This window comes from Podarcis vaucheri (assembly GCF_965113315.1).
Source record: "Podarcis vaucheri genome assembly, chromosome: 8".
Classification (NCBI taxonomy): domain Eukaryota; kingdom Metazoa; phylum Chordata; class Lepidosauria; order Squamata; family Lacertidae; genus Podarcis; species Podarcis vaucheri.
In genome coordinates, this window is record NC_138766.1 from 58034791 (window position 1) to 58061282 (window position 26492).

At 42.1% G+C, this 26492-nt stretch overlaps 1 protein-coding gene across 1 annotated transcript in view; it reads left to right on the plus strand.

Annotated features, from left to right (window-relative positions):
* The first annotated feature begins 420 nt into the window (after positions 1-420).
* CLVS1 (clavesin 1) overlaps positions 421-26492 on the plus strand; it is a 72038-nt gene continuing 45966 nt past the window's right edge. Inside the window, exons 1-3 of the mRNA XM_082233961.1 lie at positions 421-721; positions 8263-8890; positions 21562-21736. Coding sequence (XP_082090087.1) covers positions 8502-8890; positions 21562-21736 — 564 coding nt within the window. The 5' untranslated portion in view covers positions 421-721; positions 8263-8501. The remainder of the gene's footprint in view (positions 722-8262; positions 8891-21561; positions 21737-26492) is intronic.

The window sequence follows — 26492 nt, forward strand, 5'->3', positions numbered from 1 at the left end:
GGAAGATGTTCAATGAAGATTTTATGTTACAACAACAGTGCTTAATAGTGACAACATCTTAAGCTGCTGGTGCGGAGCAGCAATCATCTCTTACAGCTCCTATGCAGGCTGCCATTCTTTATTTCCCTCCTTTCTTTTTACATTCAAGGTTTAGGAGGTGTGTGTGCCGTTTCTTCCATGAAATCACAGGAAAACAAAGGTGGGTTTTCGGTTGCCGTTTCCACTCCCCCCCCTCCGCTACCGCTTTAACTACAAACACCTGGAAATGGTGGGTTTTTCAGGAGCTCTGCCCCGGGCGATGCATCAGGTGGCTTACCTCCCCCCCCCCTTTAGGGAGCCTGTTTTTGATTTGGTCAAATCTGCAGTCAACGCTTTGTGAAGAACATTCGTGGAAGCATCTGTCACAAAAGGGGGTCTCTGCGTCTATGTGAGTGTTCCCACATTGTGCTTTCTCGTTACAATATTGGGTTGAACGGAGAAGGTCTTTAGGACCCAGGGGGGCGGCAGGCCACTGCGTGGAGAAGGCGCACACGCGCGCATGCTACCCAAAAATGCATCGCCCCGTGGAGCCGGAGCTCACTCATTCACAGTTCTTTGGAGAGAGATCCTAGGCTGAGGCGGACAGTCAGCTACCTTCTCACCCACCCATCTTGGAGGCAAGGGTTCCTGCAGACAACCTCACTCAAGGCGGGGCTTCGTTTTTCCTTACGGCTCTCTAAAGGTATTTGGGACGATCTTTCTTGTGTCTGCAGTAGCTTCTGTTTTCTCCCTTCTTTTTTGTTGCAATACTATGGCTGCGGCGTTTCAGCACTATCCTGCGTGGACAGCGCTCGCCTGCAACCCATCTGCGCTTAACGTCCCTTCCCCCCACCCATTTTTCTTCCCTGCCTTTCGGCTACCCTTTCCTGCTTTTTAACGCCCCCCCCCCAGCAAAAAAAAAAAATCTGCTTAAACTGAGCATCCCGCAATTCTCAAGGGATCAACTGAAAAACAGGGCTGGAGGGGATGAAGAATCCTTATCGGCCGCCCTCCCACCCCCAAACCTCAGAGAAGGCACAAGTTGAGGAGGGGAAGTTCAGGTGAAGGTTACCCATTTAGAGAAGGGAAAGCAAAGCCTGAGAGAGTTGCGAGGGGTAGGATAGCGCGGTGCCTCCCCGGGGTAGTTGCAGAGATGCCTAAGCAAATCGTCGTCTGCTTCCTTCAGGCATATTAAAACAGAAGCTGAAGGATGTACTGGGGAAATCAAACAGGGTCAGTAGAATTTCCTTCTCGACGAGAAAGCATTCCTATTAATATGGGACAGGGAGGATGGAGAGTGATTCACTTCCACCCATTCCTCTCTGTAGCATTTACTGCAGAAAGTAAGGAAGTGCTTCTATCATCTATCTACGAAGCAAATGGAAGGATTTTAACATACACACCCATTCCCAACACATCTAAGTGTTATATTGGCGTTGTTTCACAAGCAATTTCTGCTGCTGAAAATATTTTCTAATGGCCTCTGCCAGTGGCTCGATATATCACTGGGAATGGGGGCGGGTGGGGGGGGTGGAGAGAAAATATTATTAAAGTTAAAGAACAGATGGCTGTTCTTTGTTCATAAGTAGACAGTGATTGGTTTATATTTGGAAGGAAAGGGCAGATCAGAGAGAGATTTCCTGGGATTTCGTGGTCTAATCAGATGATAACACAGATTTTTCTGGTCTGGTACATTAAAAGTTAGTGCAGTGCCAACAAGTAAAATGACGTTATGTAACAGCATGATGTCATGCACCAAACAGCAAAGGTATGACTTTTCTCTTTCAGCTGGTAGTAGGTTGTTTATCATTTTGAAAATCTTTTGCTGACTTGCTTGCAGGGGCCTAAGTCACAGTTTAGTAAGTTTTCTTTAAAAAAGAAAAGAAAGAAATTAGTCATTTTAGACAGTTTCGTTTATAATCCTCCCAGTTTTGTTGACTCATCCCTGCTCTAAAAATCACAGATAATTTATAGGAACCAGAGCTTTCAAAGGAATGATAAAGCTCTCTGCTACTCTCAAATAGGCATTATGATGGTTGAATGTGTGATCACAAAACATTGTTTTCACTTTTCAAAGAGTCTTTGCTCTCCAGCTTTCACTTATTTGCAGTGCTCATCTATGTACTCTAATTAAGTATTGTGTTCAGTAACTAGAAAGTGCAGAATTAGGCTTGCAGATCAGTGGTTCACACAATGATACATATTCAGGAAAATTCCAAATGTAATTTGAAGTTATGTCTTTAATACAGAAAGGTTTGTTTGCTTTGTTGATAAGTAGTTTATCCCCTATCCCCATCACAAAGAAACATAGTACAATTTCTTCTTTAAAGCACTTAATGAAAGTAAGTTATCCTGAAATCAGTAGTCATTACTTCCATGTAAATAAAGACTGAAATATTAGCCATGTCAGCCACTGCAAAGTCTTTATTTTGTGTATGCAATTGTTAATTTTTCACAAGACACATGCTTACTATGGAAAAGAAGAGACAACTGAGGAACTGAGGGTGAAGTCATAGCATTTGCTTGGTAGTTCTTGAAATTCACTGGTAAATGTTAGACATGGCTGTATTGCAAAATTCATTTGAGAGATTTTGAGTTGTACCTTGGTAAATACCACATGTGCAGGTTAAGGATGGACATGATGATGATCTTTGATTGTTGGCCTAGAGATTTACCAGTAAATGTTAGAAATGTTTGCATCATGGTTTGTTTCAGACATTTACCACTAAACAATTCACTAGTTAAGTATGGAAACATGTGCAAAATTTGTATTATGCTCTGCATGTGTTAGAATTTTCTGGCTTTTCTCTCTAGTGTTTGTAGTATTTGTGGTCTCTTAACCACAGAGAATAACATACATATTCCTTTGCAAAGTAATTACAGATGCTTTTTGTCTTGCATACTTCATACAATTCAAATCAAAAGAGCTTAAAAGTAATTTATTAACATAATGCCCCCACTGGAACTATATACTGTAATACTGAGTCACCCTACAGTACCGTCTGGTTTTCCTTCGTGCCCACACACTTCCTTTCTGGCAACGTCCTGTTGAACAACCACACTTGCAAGTGCTTGGCTGGCACCACTCAGTGATGAAATTTCATTATATTAATTGGAGTCACCTGAACTTACACTAGTTGTGGGTCATCACATTTCTCATATGACAAATTCTAAATGGGGACACAATATCCTAACAAATGGATATGCATGCTGTACCCCATGTACAGGGCGTGTACGTATGTTCTTTTTGGTTGGCAACCTTTAAAGCAAAGGTGAGGACATACCTTGCCTTCTCACATGCGCTTTAAATGTTAAGCTTTAAGCAAGCACCAAATAAAACATATCGGTATGTGTGCATTTCACCTCTTATGCAGCAATCTTATCTTTAGGATTCAAATATTGAAGCTCATTACAAAATTATCTCCTAAGAAGCTGCTCTGAGATTTTGTTTCGGACTTGGGTAAAAAGATCATTCTCTCTGTGTGTGTTGCTTGCTCTTTTATGTAGTGCGAATGGTTGTTCACTGTTGAAAATTCCAGTATATTATTGCTCCAAATTTACTGATCTGGCTTGGTTTCCCCAGCCATTCTGGGCGGCTCCCAACACAGATTTAAAATACATTAAAATGTCACACATTAACAACTTCCCTGAACAGGACTGCCTTCAGAAGTCTTCTAAATGTCAGGTGGTTGTTTATTTCCTTGACATCTGATGGGAGGGCGTTCCACAGGGCGGGCGCCACCACCAAGAAGGCCCTCTGCCTGGTTCCCTGTAGCTTTGCTTCTCACAGTGGGGGAAACGCCAGGAGGCCCTTGGCGCTGGGCTTCAGCTGGGCCAAGGACCAGAGTCATTTAATGCTTTTTCCTTGCCTCTTTGGCTATGCTCCTTCCATTAAGAACCACCACCACCATATATATCAGGGAAATCCATCTCTCCAGGTATCGTTTGACTCCAGCTCCCATCAGCCCCAGCCAGCATGCCCTAGGGGCAGCCAGTGCTATGCACCTGGCCTCCCATCAGCCATATTTCTCCGCTTTCTGGGCGGGAGATGGGGAGGGATAATGGGCTGGGTGGCATGGGGTGGACATTGCTCAGTTTGGCTGTGTACTTTTTGATGCATTTTATTTATCATTTGTGACTTTTGTTATATTTTTAATTGTGCGCTTTTCTTCATGTTGTAAGCTGTCTTGAGCATGGTTTTAACTATGGAAATGCTGCATGCTAAGAAAATGTTGTAAGTGTGCATGTATGCAGTGGTGGAGACACTCTTCTGTTCTTGCTCCTGCACCTGCACTGAACCAGCCTACCTGAAACCTAGCCCTCCCCCTCTTCTTCCCAGCAAGCCCAGTGATGTGGTACATGGCCATGCCCGGCATGACCAATGCTCAGAGGTGATTGGAGTTGTAGTCTACAACAAAAGGGAAGGAATTAAATTGGCCACCTATGGTCTATGCTATTTTTTAAAAAATAATTAATTAATTAATATAATCCACTGTACTTATTATTCCAGGTAGAATTGCAGACTAGTGGGTTTTTTAAAAAAACACACACCCAATGTCTTGCTCATACCACAACTAGAAGTTTAAAATGATTCAATGCATTGCTCACACCACAGAGAAAAGGAAGAGCATTGTGTCGTGTTGTTAGCTCTGGCAGAGGAAACCAGAAAAGAAATGAAAATGATCAGGTGGGAAGGGCAGCAGGGAAGCAGCAGCACATGTGGGATCATAATCCGAAGAGAGGAAAGTAGTACCAATGGTCCAGAAGATATTTTAAGATGGTGCCACCAAGATGTTTCTTGGCCAAGCAAACATAGGCTGGGTTTTTTAAAAAAATGATCCTCCAATATCACCTTATCCCTGCAATTACAACCTGCACTGCCTCTGGAAAAGAGGCCCAGACTGTTTCAATATTCCAAGTATCCTAAGACAGTCTGCACTTCATAAATAGTTCCAAAGACTTTTAAAATATAATTTTTGTTTTTTATTAAGTCATTGATGCTGCAAACCTATGGATGTAAACTCAAAAGCAAGTTCCATTGAGTTCAGTGACATTAATCCTAGATAACTGTGGATGCTTCCAGACAGCAGTTTAATACTGCAATCATCGGCAAATTTTAAAAAAAATATTACCTGGCTTTCCCCTGCAAAAGGTAAATCCAGATTAAATCTGAGGGGGGAAATACATTTTGATGACAGTGATATTGTGTGGGTGCTGGGGACAACCAATGGCATCCCACAACAGTCTGGAAGCAACCTATAAATAGGTTTACAACCTTGGAGTTACTTGTCCTGGGAATATTATTTCTAGGGCACTTTGATTTGGATTATGTAGGCTGCTCTATGATGACTGGGAAGTGGAGAGACTTTCCTTTTTGTGCAAACTTCTGGAGCACTTCTGGAATTTGTTCCAAGTCTATGAATGTACATCAGTTTACAGGGCAGCTGGAGATGCCCCCTGAAACTACACCATCCTTTACCTAGAAGGCTCCACCTAAAGTGGTGCCCTCCAGATGGTGCCAGACTACAACTCCCATAATCTCCGACCACTGACAATCCTGCTTGGGGCTGATGGTAGCAAGCAAGCAACAACATCTGGAGGGCTATCCCTGGAAATCCTTCCATACCTTGGCAATGTGCCCCTTAGTGGACTGAACAAGCTTTTTGAAAATAGAATTAAAGGATTAACTGGGGAAGGTTGTGTGAGAAATGGTCTACTGGGCATGGAAACATTTTTATAAATGAAAACACCATGACAGGCAAGTCTTCAGCCACTAGGTAAGAATATCTCAATGGAGCAATAGTAGTTAACACCTGGTAATGCTTCCAGGAAACAGCCCTGCTGTTCAAAGCAATATTGATTATTCTGGCTGCCTGCATATTGCTTTAAAGCCAGATGTTAGAATGAAAGAAGGCTTATAAAAATGAATTATGCACCAGTGTGTACAATAGAATCTCTTTCTAATACTCATTGTGGTCTAGTTACCACAGTATGCACATGTAATGTGGGATATTTCACAGGAACTGTAAACCTCAACAACCATGATCTGCAGATAAATTCTACTGAAGTCTTCCCTTGAGACTTACTTAAAGAAAAACCCACCAAGGCTCTCATTCAGCAATGCACCACTATGTATTCACCCCTAAGAAATAGTATATACCATGTGCATAGTCCACTGGGCCAGATTCAACTAGTGAGTCCCATCAGCAGAAGTCCTGCACTAGGACTTCCACATGTGCAATGGAGTTTCTCCCCTCTCCTCCCCCTCATGTGTCCCACCCGCTAAACAGACTTGTGGGTGGAAGCATGCAGGGGTTGCAGAGAGGGGGTCGTTCCCTCTTGCAAGCCGAAATGCACAGCTACCACACCATGTGCCCATTGCAGGAAGTCTTGGCAATTTTGCAGTCTTTATTTTGGGGCACCAGTCTCCAGTGCTGGAGCACACATCTCCCATTACTTTATAAAAGTGGCAAAAACACTCTCATTGGAGCAAGACAGTCTCCTGATCCATGCATTATACCAGGGAATGAGACCTCACACCTGGTGGCCAAGTGGGGTCCTCCACACCTCTCTATCCTGCCAAAGGATTTCTTGCAGACCATTCACCCCACTCACTGGTCCTGCCCCATGCCCTTCTCAAGTGATTTTCCGGGCTTGATTTCCATGCCCTTGAACTGCTTGCTTGCCTGGACAGAGGATGAAATGTGTGCTGGAGCATATGTGTAGAAGCACGTTTTTCTGTGGCTGGAATGTAGCCTTATGTACAAAGGAAGAGTCAGGTCCATTCTTCTGCCCACTTTTTCCTCTGGTCCTCCCAGTCCCTGAGAGAAGGTTGCCATCAGGCTGAAAAATGCTCCTCCATCCATACAGTAAAGGATGCAGCACAAAACTAGTTCTCGGCTTTACCAAACCAAACCTCTCCATCAATTTTAGTATCTAGGCCAGCACAGGGAACTGGAATAACCTATAAGGCTGATGCTTCAAACGGCATGGTAGTTTATCTTTAGTAAGGTTATACCTTTGCTTTCTGCAATGAATGTGTATGTTATGAAAGAGAGGTGCACATCTACATACAAACTGTAGACCTGTTGCAGGTTGATGCTCTGAGAAGCCATTGCTGGGGCATGCATGCACACTGTGTGACTAGAAAAGGTGGTCTGCTTTTTGTATTTTGCATGTTTGCCACAGCAGGCACCAGTGTAACAGTGGTAGGTTGGTTAAAAAAATTAGGAGCAGTAATTGGGCAAAGAAGTTAAGCCTGGTGTGCAAGGGCTTTTGCATCTTCAGCTGGTGACATTTGTACAGAGGACATGTGCAATTTGTAGATCAGGGGTAGGGCCCTCAAGACTCTCCCAGGCCCTGCTGAAGTGCTTTTGCCTCACTGGACTGTATCCTTGAACTACAATCATGCTTTTTTGCTTGCCTGAATGAAGGACAGGGGAATGGGGAGATGTGTAGATGTGTGTCAAAACCTCTGGCTTTCTCGTGGCTGAAAAGGAGCTTAATATATAATAGCAAGATTCACATCTATTGCTCTGCCCACTCTGGACTCTTGCTGCCTCTGACCCCACCCACCACTGGCATGTGTCTCAGAAAAATTGGCCCTGAGGGAATATGGGCCTTGACCTAGAAAAGGTTCCCAGCTCATGCAGCGGATGTATGTTCACCCTGCACATGTCTTTATATGCTACAAAGAAGCACCACTAGTCTACTACCATATCATTGACTGGTGGCAACTCCTTTTTAATATGTGAAGCTGCCCTGAGGCTACTTGGAAATGGTGGGCTCATCTGGAATGGAGCTCCAACTAATAAGTAAGGAACAGCCACTATTTGGGGCATCATTTCTTAAGGTTGGCCTAGAAGGGGCCTTCCTTAAGGGAAACGGGTATAACTCTATCTGGGAAGACATTGACTGAGCTCTCAGTGCCATTGTTATTTGTATTCTAATTAAATAAGGAATTGTAATATAATGTTAAATCAGTGCAATTTCAGCATTGCTAAAGGCTCGGTTCAATTATAAATTCATCAAGCTGTGTTCATGAGGCTTCTATATTATGTATGCAAGATATATAATGATAACATTGTACTAAGTAGCTCATTCTAAAACTGTTTGGGCCTTTAAATTTTAATCAGATCTGCAGTAGCAATTTAAAGAAAAAGGGGGAAATACACATGCTTGGAAATGTGTACAGTCTGTTTACAAACAAATATAATCTGTGGTTGTTATATATGTATTTTTCAGAGAATGACGGTGATACGAGTGATTCATTTCTACGGATGGATATCTAAGGATATGAACTGAATGTGAGAGTCCTTGGATGGGTATGGAAAACTCCTCATTGTTGTATTCTTCAATATATTACAAAATATAATACAAATTGCACTTGGATGGATCACCACAGACTGTTAGTTGAATGGGACCAGAATATCTTCTAAGGAAATTGCTGAAGTTAAGGATTTGGAAAAGAGACTTTTGCAAAGATGACCCATTTACATGCTGGTCTCAGCCCAGAGACGATAGAGAAAGCCCGCCTTGAACTCAATGAAAACCCAGATGTTTTGCACCAGGACATCCAGCAGGTCAGGGACATGATCATCACAAGGCCTGACATTGGGTTTTTACGTACAGATGATCCCTTCATCCTGAGATTTCTCCGAGCCAGAAAGTTTCACCAAGCAGATGCCTTCAGATTACTGGCTCAGTACTTCCAGTACCGTCAGCTGAACCTGGATATGTTCAAAAATTTTAAGGCTGATGATCCTGGGATCAAACGAGCTCTGACTGATGGATTCCCGGGAGTGCTGGAAAACCGTGATCACTACGGCAGGAAGATACTTTTGCTTTTTGCAGCCAACTGGGATCAGAGTAGGTAAATGTAGATAGTGTACTTATCTTTTTTAAAAAATAATAATACACAAACCATTAACTGATTGTTAATAGCAACACACATGGGGAAATAATTATTTTGAATTGTTTTCAAATCCTGAGTTGATCTGATGAATCTGATAGTCAAAGATGTGTGTTAAGAATTTCCTTCCTTTTTGCTTCCGATATGGAGTTCCCATTTTCCTGTACATACAGCAGGCTTCAAACAAAAATATTTGCAGGAAGTGCTTCAGTGCCTATTATATTACACAGTTGGCCATATCTTGATATGTGATATGATAACTGTGGCCACAGTTACAAGACCGTGTGTGTGTTGTTGTTTTTAATGCCATAATGCTGGTAAATGCAATGTGATCACAAAAGCAGAGACTTTTAAACTGAATAATCTAAAGAATCAGGGGGGATGAATGTTTCTTTGCTCACAACCAATCTTTCCATACCAGCTGGTGCCCATAAATTCTGCTTTATTAACCCAAGAGTTGTAAATGTCAGACACTTAACTGCAAGTGTACAGAGACTCAGATTTAAAGGGCAGAGCATTACTGCTATGTGAGATTACAAAAATCAGTGTAAATTCTTTTAAAAGATATTGATCAAGACAAACGCACATGCTTGCCAAGATGTTCTAATTTGGGAAGTGTAATTGCCAGCACATCCTTCTGTCAAAATAGAAGGATATTTTTAAATGTTCCCATGCATTTCTTTGACAATCTTTGGCGTTTAATACAGGCCAGTAAATGGCTGGTAAAATGAAGTTACAAGGCACTGCCAAGAAATAATTGCCATTCCTTTCCAGCTTCCGGCATGTTAGTGGTAAAAGAGCTTTCCAAACCCTCATTGACCATCTTTTATTTCTGCAATATGCTATTAAATGCAGGGCTGCCAAGACTGTTGTCGGCAGCATCAGCACAGAAGTTACATATGACAGATTGAAGTCATTAGTTCAGACCAATTACACTTCAAACAATTACATTTTTCAGTTCATCATATTAATTTCTTGTGGGTTAGAAAAGAGAGCTTTAAGCTGAACAATAGACTGGTGCAATGACATGTGAAGGGGTGCAGGTGGATAATGTAGGAGATATGAGATAATGCACTTGATTCAATCCAAATTAAACCTGTCCCTGTCCTGCTTTAATGAATCACAGGTAGTTCTAACAGGCCAGCGGCAGAAGCATATGGAGAAAGCAGTTTAAGGGAGCATGCAATATGCTTATAATCTCTTGTCTTTCCCTGCCTGTAGGGGCCTTTGGCCCAAGTTGTGACAGTTGTCGTTGGTCCCTTAAGACAGATGCTGCTGTCCTGCTTTTGTACAGTCCTCAATGGCACAGACAGACAGATGGCTCCTTATGCTCCCCCCTACCAGACAGCTGTGACAAAGAGGTATCTCACTAAACTAGGAGAGAGGGAAAGACTAAAAGATCTCAGAAGCCAACAGCACAATCCTAATAATGTATACTGAAAAGTAAGTCCCACTGAGTTCAGTGGGGCTTACTTTCATGTAAGTGGGGTTAGGATTGAACCCTGATGTACCTGTAAACAATCCTCTGTAATGTTTCCCCACATAATCCAGTACAAGGGAATTCAGGAGCAAACTGCTAAACACCATCCTGGCAAATTCCAACAGAGTGCATTGCTTGGCTCAGGCAAGTGAGCCAAGCCTTGTTCTGTAATGCAGAACCTGTGGTCCTCCAGATGGGGCTGATGGGAGTTGGAGTCTGACAGTGACTGGAATGGCCACCTGTATTCAACAAGGAAATTCAGTTTTCTAAAATGGTTGCTCATGTGTTGTAGATGCTCTTGAAGTATTCTGAACAGGGAAGTTCTGTGTTCAGAATGGGGAGGAAAGAAAGCTAATTCATAATTCTACACATGTCTATTCAGAAGTAAGCCTTGCTGAGTTCAATGAGACTTATTCCCAGGTAACTGTTTTGTGGATTTCAACCAGAAAATTCTTAAACAACAAAAACCTAGCATGTACCTGAGCCCTGCATTTTGTAAGTATTAGAAAATCAGTGTATTTAACTGACAAGTACCAGGATAAGGAAATTGCTGAGCACTACTGAAAATACCTCTAAGGGAATGCTCATAGGACAAGTTTCTATTTTATTTTATTTTTTGGTAAAAAAAAAAAATTGTATATAACTATTTTTTTGTTCTTACCCTATGGTGACTTTCAGATCATGAACATTCATTCAAGGTTCTTCCTTCATACAGGTCAAGAGGGGTCAGTCATGTCTTGGAATAGACTATTCTTCCATTCCTATCTTATGATGACAAAAGTTCCAGTCTTAAATGAATGGAAGGAGTTCATTCTTAGTGTCATTTGCACTAAGTTCACAAGCTTATGAATCATATGGCCTGCAAATATCCAAAAATCATTTTATAGACTTTCTCCCTGTGTGAGAGCTACAAATCTAAATGAGCTGTCATCTGACCACTTACATTACAGTTTTAAATGGATCCAATAAGAATTCCATTTTTTTAAAAAATGGAACCCCAATTCAACAAATCTGGCACACTAGTGGAAGCCAGTGCAAGGACTCCCAGGAGCATAATGTGTACCCCCTTCCCCCGCCTCTCCCAAATCCACTCTGGAGGGTCGGGATAACACATCAAATAGCATGTGGGTGGAGGAGAAGGGGGATTGTTTTATCCAACAAGCTGAAATGCTTGCTCTGACAGAATGAGCAGAAGAGCATGGCATTGAATTCCTCCCTTAGAGAAGATGTCCCCAAACTTTTACTATACAGTGAAACCTTGGTTCTTGAATGTCTTGGTATTTAGGGCCTGGTTCAGGTGACTGCACAGTCAGGTTTGGGTAACCTGTTCCTTCAATAGTATGGCAACAGCTGAGTCCCAACTTTGGAGAAAGGCAGGTTATAAATACATTTTATTAATTAACTGAATGATTACACAAGCAACCCAAGCAAGCATTTGGGGAAGTCAGTGGTGTGCTGCCTGTGAACATGGCAATTCTGCACCTTTCGACTGATGTAGTGTAGTGATTTCAGTGGAAACATACTATAAAATGGGCTCATATTCGTGTTCCTGAGAAATGGACCAATGAATGACAGAAAAAGCTGGATTTATGGATAATACTTTGACCAAATGTATCCTTCCCATACGCCATCTGTATTGAAACAAATGGTAGTTTTACTGTTACCAAGGCCACAGCTCTTGGCTTGGGACAATCTTCCTTCCAGTTCTGAACAGCTATCTTCGATTGTTCCTTGACTTGCTGTTATTGCTAAGATTCAAGGCAGGGACTGTTTGGTTGTGGCCCCATTCACCTAAAGAAATCTGGTTTAGCCTATCTTGGCTTATATTTAGGAACTTCTGCAAGCCAGGCTTTTAGGCAACTGATATTTTGCTGCTTCTATTGATGGATGGCTTTACTGTAGATTTTTTTTTAAGTTACAAAAGCAAATCAGAAATATTTAGGATGTGGTCAATAAAATGCAACTCAATGTAACAGAGGGAACAATTTCTAATTTAATAGAAAAGCTCTAAACAAACCTCTGGATTTTGAGTCCACATTTTGATGCTAAGCATTTCTAGCTCTCTGCTGCAATCTCAAATCAATTTCATCATGATGACATAACTAATTCTTTACACATGCTGAAATTGTATAAGGGAAAGAAAAAGTGGTTTGAGATTGCCCTAGATTGTTGAAATGAGATGGGAAATGGTGTTTTCTATGTAGGCCAGCATATTTCTATTATTCATTTTCAAACACAAAGTGTATTCTACCAACCCTGCTTTCATACTTCTATGGAGGCCACTTACACATCGGTGAAAGGGAAGGAGACATAAAAGTTGCATCATCTCAGTATAGTGAAGAAGACTGTGACCTATGGAATTATGGAACTTGCTCCCACAAGAGGCAGTGATAGCAACTTTAAAAGAGGGTTAGGCAAATTCTTGGAGGACAAGGCTATCAATTGCTACCAGTCATGATAGCTGTGTATCAGTATATATGTGGAACTGACGTTTGGACTAGAAACTGATCTACTTCCTCCACCTGTGAGTCAATTTGGTTCAAAAGGTTTTTTACAGAGATCCTCTCTGAAGTCAGTTTGCAGCATGATTTGAATCCAAACTGTTCCTGGAAATGGACAAACCAAGGCTAAAAGTGTGAAAGATCAAATGTTAAAAAACAACAACACCTGGGACAGTTTGGAAGAATCAAGGTTCTACTCTGCCCGAAAGCCCTGAAAAATTCAATATTGCGCCAAAGGTTAAAAATAAATAAATGATTGCCCTTTTGCATGAACATGAACAGTGATATTTGCACAAAGAATACCTGATTAAGAGAACAATTCCCAAGATGAGGGCAAAAACACTTTCTACAACAGTTTTTCCCGTTTGTTCAGTTTCGCAGCCTGTCTTGCATCCTCTCCTCTGCACTTCTCTGCCTCCTTCAGACTTCCAGTCAAAGCTGCAATCTGAAGAACTCTGGCTGTGTAACTAAATGAACTTGGTTCATTACCGTTCAGATCAATCAGCAGTCTCCTTTGTTTCTTTTGCGGTACAAACCCAGTGCTTGGTTTAATCTATAAATAACACGAGGTGTTAACTCATGGAGGGTTTAACCGCAAAGAATAAATTATTAAAGACATTTGTGGCTATCAGAAGTTGGTTTCGATGGCTTCTGTTTACATCCTAGGAGAGCAATAACAGAAGACATCACACATGACAGGATAACTGAAATGAGAAAATATTAGCTTAATATGTCTGGTTCGTATTTAAAGCTGTTGCATTTTCACATGCTCCCACCTTCCAGAGCCGTGAGAAGTTTTAGGGGAAGCACTACCTGAGTTTTGGCTTTCTTAAGGAGAGGAGACACTGGAGACTCACAGCACATTTGTAATAATCGGTTTATTTACAGTATGCAAGTATTAGTAGAGGCAAATTGCATATGCACTTTTACTAAGCAGCAGGTCAATTAGATACAGAGAGCAATTGTATACCCCACTCCTTTCTTGGAATCATCAGCTCACAGTCCTTCCTTACTCGCTCCTTGTTCTCTGAATACTTCAGCCCAATTTTAGAGCACACCAAAATTCAAGCAGATCATGTTGCTCAAACAAGTCTCAAATGGAGCAGGGAATCCTCTCATGTGTTCCTTCCTGTCCAGAAGGATCCAGTGACTGGCATGGGTGGATGAAGTCAAGCTAGGGCCCAAGAGTACTTCACTGCTTAGGCAGATGTTGCAACTTCCATCTTGCAATTCAGTGGCTCACCGCATGAGGGAGCTGCCCTGGTTGGAGCCCCAGCAGCTCCCAACAATTCCATTTTATCCCACTCTTCGTCCAAGTTGCTCTGGGCAGGATATGAGAAGCCCTTCCAGGGATACTCACAACGCCTCTGTGGGGTTGGTTAGGATGAGAGATAGCGGCTGTGTCAGAGGCACCAACTTCTAAGGGAGAAAGGGGTGGCTGACATCCGTGTGACTGTTAGAATTCCTCTCCATGATTGCAGTCATGGGATTTTTGTCTATCACATGACAGTATATGTTTTGACTCCACAGAGTGGGAAGTGACGGAGACAGGATGTTTGTGTTACTGTGTTCTGTAAAGTGGGACTATTGTCCTTTGTTCTTTTTCTCTTTGCTGTCTGATGCTAGAGAGAGAGGGAGCCATGTTGCAGTGCTCCGTGTGTGTTTATACGTAAATAAAGTAGATTAGCCAAAATGCTAAGTTGAGTTGCTGAGGTCTGTTATGCAAGCTGCAAAGACTCTGCAGATCCCTAAGTGTGCTGGTGTCTGTTGGCATCGGTCGCTGTGATGTTCGGGCAGAAGAAAGAAGCTCCTGAACAATCGACCAGGAGGGAGAGAACATACCAGTCGGGCATGTGTCTCTGCTAGTGTAGGATGAGCTCGAGTGTAGGATGAGCTCTTAACAATGACATCCCGAAGTCATGCGTATGATGTCAGGACATCAGGAGGAGCCAGGGAGTTGAGCAGCGCAGCTTCAATGGCCGGTGACTGCTACTTCTCCTGTCACTGCCACTGGCTGGGGGCTGCTTCCCTGCTCCTTCCTCTCCATGGCAAGAAGCCACACTGTACTTGGCTCTGCGCTTGGCCTCCCCTTCCTTCCAAAATATTGGGGCCCCTAAAAGGTCTCAGCCCTAGGAGTTCAGCTCCCCATGGCTGTGTATAGATCGCCACCTTCGAACAGAGCTAGATTGTTTTCCCCCTCAATTCGGATCAAAGCTGCTTTGGAGGAAAATGCATCAAAACTCAGTAATTCATAAGAAATGACAGGGTAGATGTGGATTTTACTAACATCTTGTATACGCTGCTTCCCAAACCAGCAGCAGGAATGCAATGGATGCACAGTACAGTGGTGCCTCGCAAGATGAAAAGAATCCGTTCTGTGATTCTCTTCGTCTAGCGGTTTTTTCGTCTTGCGAAGTAAGCCCATTGACGGATTAGCCGATTAGCGCTATTAGCGGCTTTTAGTGGCTTTAAGCGGCTTATCTGCTGATCGGATCAGCTGATAAGCGGCTTAGTGGCTTAGAAAAGGGGGGGGGAGGAAGAAAAACCAGCAGGAACTCGCAAGACATTGTCGTCTTGCGAAGCAAGCCCATAGGAAATTCGTTTTGTGAAGCACCTCCAGAATGGAAAACTCTTTCGTCTAGCGAGTTTTCCGTCTTGCGAGGCATTCGTCTTGCAGGGCACCACTGTAAACAGAAATGTGTAAGCATTGCATTCCTGCTGCTGGTTTGGGAAATGATAGTGTTTTTATTGCTTCCTTTGTTTCCTATATTGTAGTACTGTTTGAATTATAAGCAAGGTTAACTGTAATAATGAAAAAGAAAGGAAAGGGGTGGTGTGTGTGTGTGTGTGTGTGTGTGTGTGTGTGAATACAGTTGGAAAGCCTACAGCATATAGCACACATATTGCGATTGCTACAGCAGGATCTACAAAAACCATCAGCAATGTTTAAATCATCCATGGTTAAACAAAGTTGGGAACCACTGCATGAAAATGTAAATAGAGCCCTGATGGAGTAGACCAAAGGCCTATCTAGTCCAGTGTCCTGTTTCCTACAGTGACCAGTCCATGGGAAACCCACAATGCAGTAGTCATCTCCCAGCATTGTTCCCCAGCAACTGGGGATCTCAAATATTGGAGAGAGTACGCAGCCCAGTAGCAGCCAGTGGGGAGGGGTGGGGCACGGTGGCATTGCTTACCTGGTTTCCTAATGCAGTGCTCACTTCCATGAACCAAGATGGAGAGAGGTGAAGCAGTGGGGATTTCAGAGTGGGTAGTAGATTGGCTATGCCACTGCAGCCGCTGCTCTTACATCATCACCCTTATCTGCCTCCCTTCACATTGTGAAGCCAGGTAACACAATACTGCAACTTTTCCTCATCAGGAATTGGCACAGCCAGTTGATAATTCTGATAATTCCTGCACCTTTCCCAGTTCTACAGTATCCCTTTTGAGATGTGGCAACCAGAGCTGTATGTAGTATTCCCAATGTAGCCCATAGGTTTGTATTATCATATTGTCAATTTTGTCTTCAATTCATTTCCCAATGATACCCTAGGCTTGAAATTTGCCCTTCCACCTTAACAGTATCTCAGAGAAGTTGCAATTTCTTGAAGTGGTGAAAACTAGTTGATATCGTGGTTGCTCTGAAATTTTTAACCTCTGCTTTGATGTGAAATTAGCAGGTACTAAATTCAGTAGCAATCAAATCCCCAATTGTCATTTTAAAATTTCAACCGAATGGTATTGACAGGTCAGGAACAGGGAAAAATAGTACCATTACTATCCTCCAATTTGATCAAGAGCATCTTGAAGTCAAATTACAGTCTTTGTAAATTAAGTCTTGTGAAGATCTGGTTCATTTCGTTGTAACTGAAGGGTCCTGTGCTTGTTCTATATTTTTTGCCAGTACTTTGCCCTGATTGTACAAAATATAGCTTCCAAAGCAATACAGCCTTGACAAGTCAGATTACATAAAAAGTGGCACCAAGTCCCTCTGATCAAAGCAACAAACAACAATCATTTTCTGTCATCAAGACACTCTGATCCATAAAAGGGAAATGTTTTCTCCCTTTCTCTAAGGCATTCCCAGTTATGCGTCCTTAATGTATAACATGTATGTTAGATTATATCAACATTAGGTGTGGTTGCTTATATTGCTTCTGCTGCTGGGTCCTAAATGTGTGAATTCAACTGGGGTTTAGGCATGGTTTTGGCACAGAAACTGCTTTGGCCACCCTGTATGATGACCTCTGTCGAGATAGACACAAGGGAAACATGTCCCTGTCAATTCTCCTCAACCTCTCAGCGGTTTTCGATACCATCGACCATGGTATCCTTCTGGAGCAACTGTCTGAACTAGGGGTGGGTGGCATCGCTTTGTGGTGGTTCCAGTCCTACTTGAATGGTCATTCCCAGAGGGTGTTGCTTGGGGAAGCTATGGAAGCTTCAATGTGTTTAACATCTACATGAAATCACTGGTTGGGGTCATCCGGAGGTTTGGAGTACATTGTCAGCAGTATGCTGATGACACTCAGCTCTATTTCTCCTTTACATCTGCAGGTGAGGCAGTGGAAGTGCTAGACCAGTGTCTTGCCTTGGTAATGGACTGGATGAGAGCCAACAAACTGAAGCTCAATCCAGATAAGACTGAGGCACTTTTAGTGGGTGGTTCCCTAGACAGGATGGGTGGGAGATCGCCTGCTTTTGATGGGGTTACACTTCTTCTGAAGGAGCAGGTTTGTAGCTTGGGAGTGCTCCTGGATCCCTTGCTGTCGCTTGAGGCTCAGGAGGCCTCAGTGGCATGAAGTACCTTTAATCAGCTTTGGCTGGTGGCCCAGCTACACCCCTATCTGAATTCAGCTAGTGCAGAATTCAGCAGCCAGGTTGCTCACCTGAGCAAGATGGTTTGAGCATATTACACCGATCCTGGTCAGATTGCACTGGCTACCAATTAGTTTCTGGGCCCAATTCAAAGTGTTGGTTTTGACCTATAAAGCCTTAAACAGCTCAGGACCACAATACCTCAAGGACCACCTCTTTCCATATGAAGCTACCCAGACCCTGAGATCATCTTCTGAGACATTTCTTTGTGTGCCGCCTCCTCCTTGAGAGATCTGGAGGGTGGCAACACAAGAATAGGCCTTTTCTGCAGTGGCTCCCCATCTGTGGAATGCTCTCCCCAGGGAAGTTTGCCTGGCACCTTCATTATACACCTTTAGGCACCAGGCAAAAACGTTCCCTTTTAACCAGGCCTTTGGTTGATTTGATTGACATCCCATGCTCTTTTAAAATGGGGGTTGGGGGGGGGGGCTTATTGGGTTCTTGTTTTTATTTTGATTATGTATTTTGTGGTTTTATATTCTGATTTTATTCTGTGAACTGCCCTGAGACCTGTGGGTATGGGACGGTATATAAATTCAATTAATAATAATAATAAAGTAAGTTCCACAAAGATCAAGATCAAGAATATGAATATTAATATTTTAGATTGCAGCATTTACTTTAACAAAGACAGAAATATCTATGATAGCAGTCTTTAGTGCAATAAAAGACAGAAATATTGGAATTGTGTTATAGCACAAAGGGGGGGGGAACTCTTCTGATGGGTTTTGCAGATACAATTGGTTAATGGGGATGAGACATAAATTCTCCCATACTAGCACATGAATCCCAGTGTTTTCCCTCTTTCCCCTTCCTTACTTAAATCATCATCTTGAATATTATTTCGTATGTTAAAATAATCCTATCACAGTATGCCTTGGCTACTCGTGCAATCTGCTTGTGGCATTAACATAAACTTTCAATCTTGTTATGTATGGAGGAAATCAGGGCAGGTGCTGGGCTAAAAAGTGGCCTCGTCTGGTAGTTTTGTATCGCATATACAAGCTTCAGGTTCATGTGCTCCCCTTTCCCTTCCCATTCTTTGGTGTGGCCTTTAGGACAAGATTAGAAGCAAAAGCTTTCAACTAACCACAGAATTTGTTTGCCTGAACTGTAAACTGTGGTTAGTGTCAACTATGTTTCATGGCAGGCATTGCTGGATCTCAGAACTGTTCCAGCTCACACTCTAGCTTTGCTCTGTGCCCTCCTGGAATGCATTTGCCAGTCTGGAATGTGCCTTGAACTCTGATAATACTTTACCTTGATGGAGAATGAAAGATTTTGTGGGATGGTGGTAGTTAGGAACCGGTGACTTTTGTGTGGCTGCACTATCGCCTATGGTAAGAGTCATATCCTTTGCCCCATCATCCATATTTGCCACATTCACTGACCACTGACATGTGGCCCCAGGAAGGGTATATATGAGGGCATGTGGCCCTTGCATTGAAAAAAAGTTACTCATTCCTGGATTAGAGTAACAAACCAGGATCACTAACCATTGTTTGAACACCAACCAAGGTTTGGACATAATGAGTAAATGGTGTTAGTTGAAAACAGATGTGAAAGGCTCTGATCTTCTTGCAGCTGTGATACAGTTTAAGCAGGGATTGGGGGGATGTGTGATGGGGGGGATGTGTAAGTCTTGTTAAGACTCCGACTGTGGTTTAGTGTTGCATCCATATGCAGTCACTTTCGAGCTCTACAATTCTATAAATGTAGGAAAGAAACAGAAATAGCAAAGTCATAGCTGTAAGTCTAGCTGCACATAATCAGGTATAATTATTATTATTATTTCATGTAGGTAGCTGTGTTGGTCTGATGCAGTAGATATATATATATATCTTCAGGCTGGTGCTTTCGGCTTCTTGTTAAGCACCAGCCTGAAGATGACGAGTGAGACCTCGTCGAAACGTCGCACAGACACCCCGACTCTTACACGGGAAGACACCCGAAGACACCAAAACCTGCATTCCTGTACCCGTGAAAATCTACGAAAGCAAATATATATATATATATATATATATATATATATATATATATATAAATTGTCCAGTAGCACCTTAAAGACAAGATTCTTGCATGCACACGAAAGCCCATACCAAGAACAAACTTAGTTGGTCTCTAAAGGGCTACTGGACTATATATATATATATATATATATATATATATATATATATATATAATGATAAAAAAACGATAAAACATCAACCTTTAAAAACTTCAGTAGAGGTTCATATTGGACTACCCTAGAAGGACTAATTTCTGTGCTTTGAAAATTGGTAGAATATGCCTTAACTAAAGATTGATACAGTAGAGTATTAAGAAGAAAGGCCAAGGTCTTCAGGATAAAATGCAGGGAGTCCTAAAACAGAGTATTACAGTTATCAGCAATGAAAAACGCTAGGTTATTTATCTAATCATATTAGCGATACAGAGCTACAGTTTCCACATACTTATAAGCATCAGTCAGTTTTGTATTACTTGCAACCTCACAAGGAAAGGAAAGGTCTAGGCATTGTCAGCCAGACAATTAAGAATTGTACTCAATGTACAATGGTGGTCAGAGAAGTTAATAAGATACAAGGCTGAATTAAGAAAGAACAATTCAAAGTGTGAAAAAGAGAACATGAGAGCAATTATGCACACTTATATATTATTATCACTTTTAATACTTCATATTTTCAATATCTGATCTGGAAAAGCCAAAAGCCAAAAAGAAACAGAAATATCCAAAGAAGCTCAAATAAACTAATTTGTTCCAGATAGAGGGAAGTGAAAAGATGAACAAATTGGAAATCATACAGAAGCAATATAATATGGGGTGAGAATAGGGTGGGTGCTTAGCTCAAATGAAAAGAGCTTGTGAAAAGAAGGCAGAAAACAATTGGTCACTATCCCCTTTGTGGATAATAAATGCAACAATAGGATTACATTACAAAACATAGATTTATCTTCATCATTAGGAAAGCAATGCTGCACAGCAGAAGAATTTCTTCAGTGAGATAAACTGCCAAGTAATCTATTTGCTGGAAGATTTTCAAGGATAGGTGCAGACTTTTGTTCCCCAGGAATGACTTAGGAGTAATGTTGTAATTTAAAAATGTCTTAAATTTGTTAGTTCTTTATTGAATTTCTAAAAGTCTGGATAAGTTGATCAGCTCCAGCTGTCCCATAGAGGACTCTTGTTTTGTGGAAAGAAGCCAGAATTTGGAAACACAAGATGGATTATGTTTCATAACCAGAGGAGGAACCAAGAGGGCTGACCTGCCCATAAGGTGGGCTAAGGTAGTGCTTCAGATGGCAGAAATCCAGGAGGCAGTGCCACTGTGGGTGCCCTGCTCACCTCTCTACCTCCCCTGCTGGTAGAGAAGCAGCGCTGGCTTCCAGTGAGATCTCACCAAGCTCTGTAAGATCTCACAAGTTCACACTAGAACCCATCACTAACACCATTGCTTTGTGGGTGCTTCAGTAAGAGTGAGGTGGTGGGGGCAGCAAGTTGGTGGGGGCAGTTCCTTCCTCATCTCAGGTGGTGAAGCAGAACACGCCGCAGGGAACCAGCACCATTTTCTTTGAGAAATGTTTATTGGAATATTTTGAAATATCTGCCGTTTCAGAAAACATTAATCCAAATCATGAAATGTTGCTTCTTTCACCAGAATAATATTAATAATTTTATTCATTCATTCATTCATTCATTCATTCATTCATTCATGGCTTGTGATTTGTTGATAACTACAATTATTTTCTCCTCTCTTTTATTCCATCCCTAGGAATTCTTTCATAGACATTTTACGGGCTATTCTGCTGTCCTTAGAAGTTCTCATTGAAGACCAAGAGCTTCAGATAAATGGCTTCGTTCTAATTATAGACTGGAGTAATTTCTCCTTCAAGCAAGCTTCCAAATTAACACCTTCTATCCTCAAACTGGCCATTGAAGGGTTACAGGTATGTGGAATGGGGATATTGTGTACACAATGTCCTGTGAATAATGTAGCATCAGGGTGGGTACCAGGAACTGGTCAGTAATAACACACACGGTGTCAGTGACATTGACTCCTTATTCAAAGAAACAAACAGCTCAGGTGGACAGACCTAGTGAGCAAGGCAACTCTTCCCAGTAGATCTTGCCCCAATGAGGCAGTTGGGAGGACTGAAGGTCCCCACCTTTCCACAGTTGCCTAAGCCTCCTCCTCCCCCAGGTCCTTTCCAAGCAATCTGAGACTCCAACAATGTGTCTCTGCTCCATCCTCTTCACACCTCTTCTGATCCTGGGAGACCAAAGGGTGGGGGATCTGGTTGCAGCAGACAGGGAGACCCCCTGGCTTCTTCAACAGCTTGTCTGATCTCTGTCTCTTGGCCCCACCCCTCCTCTCCACCCTCTGCTTCTGCCTTTAATTCTGGACTGCTCTCTGCCACAGCCACTTCCTGCTCACTAAACCCTGTTATGTCTTCAGCTTCCAAAATTTCCTCCTCCCAGTCTGCTCCCTCTTCTCTCGCTGAACACTCAGCATCATCCCACCACCACTCCCCAGGCTCTGAGCCTTCTTCCCCTGGGAGTTCCCTTGCCATGTGGATATGCTGATTGCCGGAGGCGTACTGTGTTTTATATAGCATGGAGAGAAGAAGGAAAAATCAGTAAGAAAAGAATAATCATTTGAGTAAATGAGCTTAAAGCCAGTCAGAATTTCAAATGTTTGTTTATTGCTTTCATTTAAATGGTGAGCTATTCTTACCACAGGCCTGTCCTACTTACTGCAGCAATTAAGAATAATGTTTAGAGATTTGTGATTTAATCCACATGATACTTCCTGGAGATTAAAAACCTGCAACATCTGCCTGATGAAACACACGCCAAGCACATGCGGGGCCTATGCATATGTACTGAATGTGGATTAATAAGCCCACAGAGACACAGCTGAGCACCAGACACTTTGCCTGCATAGCCAAAAGCCCAGTTGTGTGTGTGTTTGTGTGTTAGTTAATACAGACTATTAAAATCAGAGCAGAATAGGGTATGTTGCTAATGTCTGAAGTGGGAGATTTATGGGCAAACTGAAAATACTGGGAATAGATCTTGTGGTTTATACCTCACCTCAGGTTTGAACTCTCTAAAATGGGTTCCACTACTGTAGTTATTTGTTTTTTTGTAGGCAATTTCTCTCAGTGTGGAATTTAAGTTTGAATGTGTACATTTGCTTCTGAACAGGCATGAACAGAAATGTTCTGTAAGTTTTTCAGAGCAAAGTATGACCCAGTGAGCTCTGCTTACCCATGGGGATGGTAATAATAATAATAATAATTTTATGGATTATTTATAACCTGCATATCTGGCTGGGTTTCCCCAGCTACTCTGAGCGGCTCGCAGCAGAATATTAAAAACACTTTAAAACAACATTAAAAACTTCCCTAAACATAGTTGCATTCAGATGTCTTCTAAAAGTCAGATAGTTGTTTATTTCCTTGACATCTGATGGCAGGGCATTTCACAGGGCGGGCACCACTACCGAGAAGGCCCTCTGCCTGGTTCCCTGTAGCCTCATTTCTCATAGTGAGGGAATAGCTATAAGGCCCTGGACCTCAATGTCCAAGCTGAACGATGGGGGTGGAGACGCTCCTTCAGGTATACTGGGACGAGGCCATTTAGGGCTTTAAAGGTCAGCACCCATTGCCCTCCAGATGTTGTTGAACTCCAGCTCCCATCAGCCGCAAACAACATGGCCAGGAATGATGGGAGTTGTAGACCAATATCTGGAAGGGTACAGGCTGCCACCTCTGATGTAGAGCTATCTACTCATCCTGGGAACAAAGACTAAATTCCAGGATTGATTGTATTTTGGAATGTGGAGGCCTTTCAAGGGCTAAGGAAGTGAAGCACACCAGGTCCTCTCCTGTGTACACTGCTTGATTGTAAAAACCCGCTTACACAAAGAATAAAAGAGTAAAATTACTGGCAAAAACAGTTTAAAACAACCATTTGTAATATTTGAAAAGATTAAAATCAGCTATAATCTAACAACAGATTAAAACACACATCAGCACATATCTGGGTAGGCTTGTTTAAACAATCAATCAATCAATCAATCAATCAATCAATCAATCAATGTTTTTAGCTGGCACCAAAAAGAGGGCAGTGAAGGCACCTGCTAAATGTCAATAGGAAGGAAGTTCCAAAGTGTATGCCAACCCCACTACCCATAGAGGTGATATTGGTTCAAGATGCATGTTAATGTGAACTTAGGTAATGTACATTTCCTGATATGTAGCCATCCTCCAAAATGCACACTGCTTTGAATTCTGCAGTGCTCTTCAAGCCCAAAATATGCATGTAAATGCATATATTAGGGGAAAATATGCTTCAAAATGGATATACTAGTAGAAAATGACATATACAAATGCACTATATTATGGAAGATTGCTTGGGGAAAAATTGGTATACTGGGTATTAAAACATTGCAGAAATATGTTGTACTTCTAAAAATGTAAACTGATCCAGAAGTCTTGCAAACTGAACTTGGCATTAGAAAAATGAGCCAATGAGAAAACAAAGCTAACATATTTGTCCACCCCTAACTGTTCGCAATGCTTGAATTGAGCTTTGAAGATAACTCAAGATGTAATAGCAAGCGATGGGTTTAAATTTATTATTACAACCTCTCTTGGCTTCAGACAATGGAATAGCTAAGACTCTGCTTTATTGGTTAAGTGCTCTCACATCATAATAGGCAATTACCTGGAAGTGCTACTATTCAAGACCTTTACACTAAGAAATTCACTTTCTTTTGATGTTTAGAATTCCATGTCTCCAGAATAACTTTTCCTAGCTGTTTATAGAAGTCAACAAAATGCTTATTTATTCATTACATTTTCAACTATTTATAGGCAGTCCCATAACAGGAAATTATTAAAGACCACAGTAGACAAAATGTAGGGAATAATAAGACACTGATTAGGATCAAAGCAGATAAATTCAAAGCAGAGAGTCAATGAGTAAAATCTACAGGCCGTAAACAATAATAACAGCCACAATTTAAATTAAAATGGAGAACGAAAAGGGTTTTCCTGGGGCCAAAAAGGCATCAGAGTAGATGCCAGACAAGGCTCTTGGGTGATCCTGGTGGGGTGCCATCGCGGGGGCCCCCCACCCACGCTGGGCGCCATGCCCCCAGTATGCCAGCCTCGCCCCCGCCTGCTCTCCACCCCCCGGGTGGCATTCCACAAATGGGAGCCACTACTGAAAAGGTCCTTTTACTCATAGCCACCAAGGGCCATAGATGATTATGTCAAGCTACATATGGGAAGTGGCAACTCTTCAGGTACTGAGGTCCCAACAAGGAAGGGCTTTCAAGGGGAAAAGACTGAACAGCACTTTTAATTGGGCCTGTAAATGAACTGGTAGTCAGTGAAGATGGCAAAATACTGGCATAATATGTTTATACCAGTTTGCATCCATGTTCTGCCCCAACTGAAATTTTTGGACTATTTTCAAATGCAACTGCATGTGCAATGGGTTGTGAGAGGCATAGTTCACTAACTGTCAAGTTAGGCAGTAGCTGGCCTCACAAACTAGGCTGGTAAAATGCAATTCAAGCCACAGGGGTCACTTGTGTCTCTACTGGCAGAGATGGATCATTGAGTACCCTCAAATTACGAACCTAACTAATCCTTTAGGTGGAGTGCATCGCCTCCAGAACAGGATTTATTTGTTTTATTTATTAACTTGCCCTTCATCCAAACATCTCAGGAAGGTTTGCAAGATAAAAATACAAGATAAATAAATAGATAGAACAAACACAAAATGAAACAATAACACCCCCCTCCCACAAACACATTTAAAAGGCCATAGAATATTAAATAGCCAAAGGCCTGGTTGAACACCATTCATCTAGGTAGATAAACCTCCCATTAACACGACCTCATTCTTGCTTCAGGTTTTGGGCCCTCATTGAGTCTGTTACTGCAGCTAGTAAAAGACTAGCATTTCCACTTCCTCAACTGGCTTTGATGAAAAAGAGAAACTGAGTTTGGTGGCATCCACATACTACTAATAGCACACACCAAATCTGGATCATTCCATTCAGTGTTCAACATAGCTACTAGGAATGACATAGACTCTAGACAGGATCAGGCCATTCTCTGAATGGAGAGATGTAGAAAGTGGAATCCCTCAAGGACCGGCCACAAATGATCTACAGTTTGGAGTGAGCAGTGAGGTGGCCAAGTTTGCTGATGGTACTAAATTGTTCAGGGTAATTGAAACAAAAAGAGATTGTGTGAAGAGCTCCAAAAGGACCCCTGAGTGAATGGTTGGTAAAATGGCAAATGCAATTCAATGTACTCTTCAAGGGGAGGCAGTTCCAAAGGATGGGTGCCACCACACAAAAGGCTTGATTCTTACATTTTATAAAATGGACATCCTGATAGTATCTGAAGGAAGCCCTTAGCTGTGCTGTACATAAGGAGTGAGATAATCTTTTAGGTATTGGAATGTGGCCATTTGGTCCTCCCTGCTCTTGTTTCTGGAATATAACATGCCTATGTATTTTTTAAAAAAGCTGGCTGTGTTCAGAGAATTCTATACTTTTCAGAGTTTGGATTTGGATTTGATACCCCGCTTTACCACTACCCGAAGGAGTCTCGAAGTGGCTAACATTCTCCTTTCCCTTCCTCCCCCACAACAAACATGCTGTGAGGTGAGTGAGGC